The following is a 2,471-nucleotide window of genomic DNA, read 5'->3' as shown; positions in this document are numbered from 1 at the left end:
GCGACATACTCGCCGACACCTCGGGTACTACATATACGACAACGACCCCTTCAGCAATAGTAGGGCACAGCCGAAGCAGACACAATTCGAGCGAGATGGCGTGAGATAGAATGCATTACGTACGATGCGCGACCAGCAGGCAAGTGGAATGGACTTTCAATGACAAAATGAAAAATTAAAGACTTTCAAGGACAAAGGAAACGATTAAGGACTTTCAATGACAAAGAACAAAATTCAAGGACTTTCAATGACAAAAGGAAAAATTAGGAACTTTCAATGGCAAAGAACAAAATTCAAGGACTTTCAATGACAAAGGACAAAATTCAAGGTCTTTCAATGACAAAGGACAAAATTCAAGGACTTTCAATGACAAAGGACAAAATTCAAGGACTTTCAATGACAAAGGACAAAATTCAAGGACTTTCAATGACAACGGACAAAATTCAATGGCTTTTAAGGGCTGTGGGAACCCTGGAGTGAGATGAGGAAGGATTCACGAGAAACAGACAAGACATGACGGCACAAGAGAATGCAGAAGATGACAATGTTAGTAAAAGAGAGCTGTTGACAATGGTTACCTTGACAACCCTCCTCTGTGCAGGCTACAAGAAACAATTAAAACGTGTTTTTAGTGAGATTTTTCCATGACAGGCCCGTGCATGCAAGACGATGACTAGTGAAACACGGAACAGCATGTAAAACTGAGATGGGAACTGGAATACCCACCCCTCCCCCATATCCTCAGCATGCCCCCACCCCTCCCCCTCAGTATGATCCCCACCCCTCCCCACACCCTCAGTATGAACCCCACCCCTCCCCCTCAGTATAACCCCACCCCTCCCCCTCAGTATGAACCCCACCCCTCCCCCTCAGTATGAACCCCACCCCTCCCCTCACACCCTCCCCAGCAGCTTACCTCCTCCTCGAAGCTCGTGCTGGCTACCTTGGGCTGCGGCTTCCTTCGTTCCTCCTGCTCCAGGTTTGCGATGATCATGCGCTCCTTCTCCGAGCCGTTCTCATCCGGGCTCTGGGTGTCCTGAGAGAAACCAGCGTATGTGAATGCAGATGTATGTACGCAGATGCATGCACGCACGCACGAACGCATGCACACACGCACACACGCACACATGGATGCACGTATGCATGCACGCACGCACAGACACACGTGGCACGCACACGCACACACACATGCCCACACGCGCGCACACACACACACACACAACACACACGTACACATACACGCACGTGCGCACGTACACACGCACGCACACACGCACACACACACACACACACAACACACACGTACGCATGCACGAACGCACGCACACACACACACGCACACACACGCACACACACACAACCAGCAAACCATGGTAACAGTACAAACACTCAACTCGTGAACAACCCCCAGCAAAAACCGATCACGGACGAACACCCACCCATCCTACACGACCCTCGCCGCCTACCCGCTATCTCCGCGACAGTGGCGCCACCTACCTCGGGCTGCGACTGCCAATTGAACATGCTTTGTCGCTGTCGCTCGCGCCGCTGACGTAAGCTCTCATCGAGCGTCTTCTGCCGCTCTATCTTCTCAGGGTCAGAGGTCAACGACGGCGACCTCTTGCTGCAAGAATGCGAACTACAATCAGTGTGCAAACAAGCGAGCATCCGCTCAACCCGACCACGAGAGCTGCCCGGGAGGGTCAAGGGTTCAAAAATTAACAAAAAAAAATTATTAATTAATTGTTAGATTAATAATTTGTCTTAACAATTAGTCTTAACACTAACTTCTGCTCAGAGACCGTTTGACGAAAAAAATGACGGCAAAGTTACGTGTTTAGAGTTTATCATGCGCATTGTATAGAGGTCTGGTTTACAAGGAAAAGGTTATGTTACAACTAATGTTACGATGAAGAATGAAAGACCAATATGTTACGACTAATTATGTTTCTGTCATCAAATTGTCTACATGTGTACTCAAATTGTCTATATATGTACTCAAATTGTCTATATGTGTACAAGTATGTATTCTATTGGCTATAACATGTTGCTAACATATCTGTAAATAAAGGCATTATAAAAAAAATTGTCGTTGTCGTGTTTTTGTCGACGGACCCCAGGCTCCAAGTCTACTATCACTATTCTACGCGCGCGAGTGTGATGTCACCGACAGCTTACACAGGGTTGGACGACGACCGATCGTAGAACGCCATCTTGCTTGTAGGGCTCAGCGGGCTGCTGAGCAGCGGCGGAGGCGCTGACATAGGCAGAGGTGGCGCCTCTGTAGCCGGTAGCGGCGACGGCAGCGAGTCGTCCGTGTCGAACCAGGCTGCGGGAAGAAACGTCACGTCACGGTTTTATCGTGACTCACCCCCGCGGCACACCGGCGTGCACTATAGTATAGCTGAGAGGGTCTATGTCCCCCAGGGTACTATCGGAGGGTACCCTGGGTACGGTTCGATATATCGGAA

At 49.3% G+C, this 2,471-nt stretch overlaps 1 protein-coding gene across 1 annotated transcript in view; it reads right to left on the bottom strand.

Annotated features, from left to right (window-relative positions):
* The window catches only part of LOC106808857 (trichohyalin-like), a gene marked incomplete at its 5' end in the record, with an annotated part of 11,804 nt that extends 9,475 nt beyond the window's left edge, over positions 1-2,329 (bottom strand). The window contains 4 exon segments of the mRNA XM_014811747.1: positions 579-602; positions 917-1,036; positions 1,498-1,624; positions 2,179-2,329. Of these exon segments, the coding sequence (XP_014667233.1) occupies positions 579-602; positions 917-1,036; positions 1,498-1,624; positions 2,179-2,329 (422 nt within the window).
* Between the last annotated feature and the right edge of the window lie 142 nt (positions 2,330-2,471).

The sequence above is a fragment of the Priapulus caudatus genome, unplaced genomic scaffold, assembly GCF_000485595.1.
Source record: "Priapulus caudatus unplaced genomic scaffold, Priapulus_caudatus-5.0.1 Scaffold310, whole genome shotgun sequence".
Taxonomy (NCBI): Eukaryota; Metazoa; Priapulida; class Priapulimorpha; order Priapulimorphida; family Priapulidae; genus Priapulus; species Priapulus caudatus.
The sequence above is the reverse complement of the archived record's forward strand: the minus strand, read 5'-3'. Positions and strand labels throughout refer to the sequence as shown.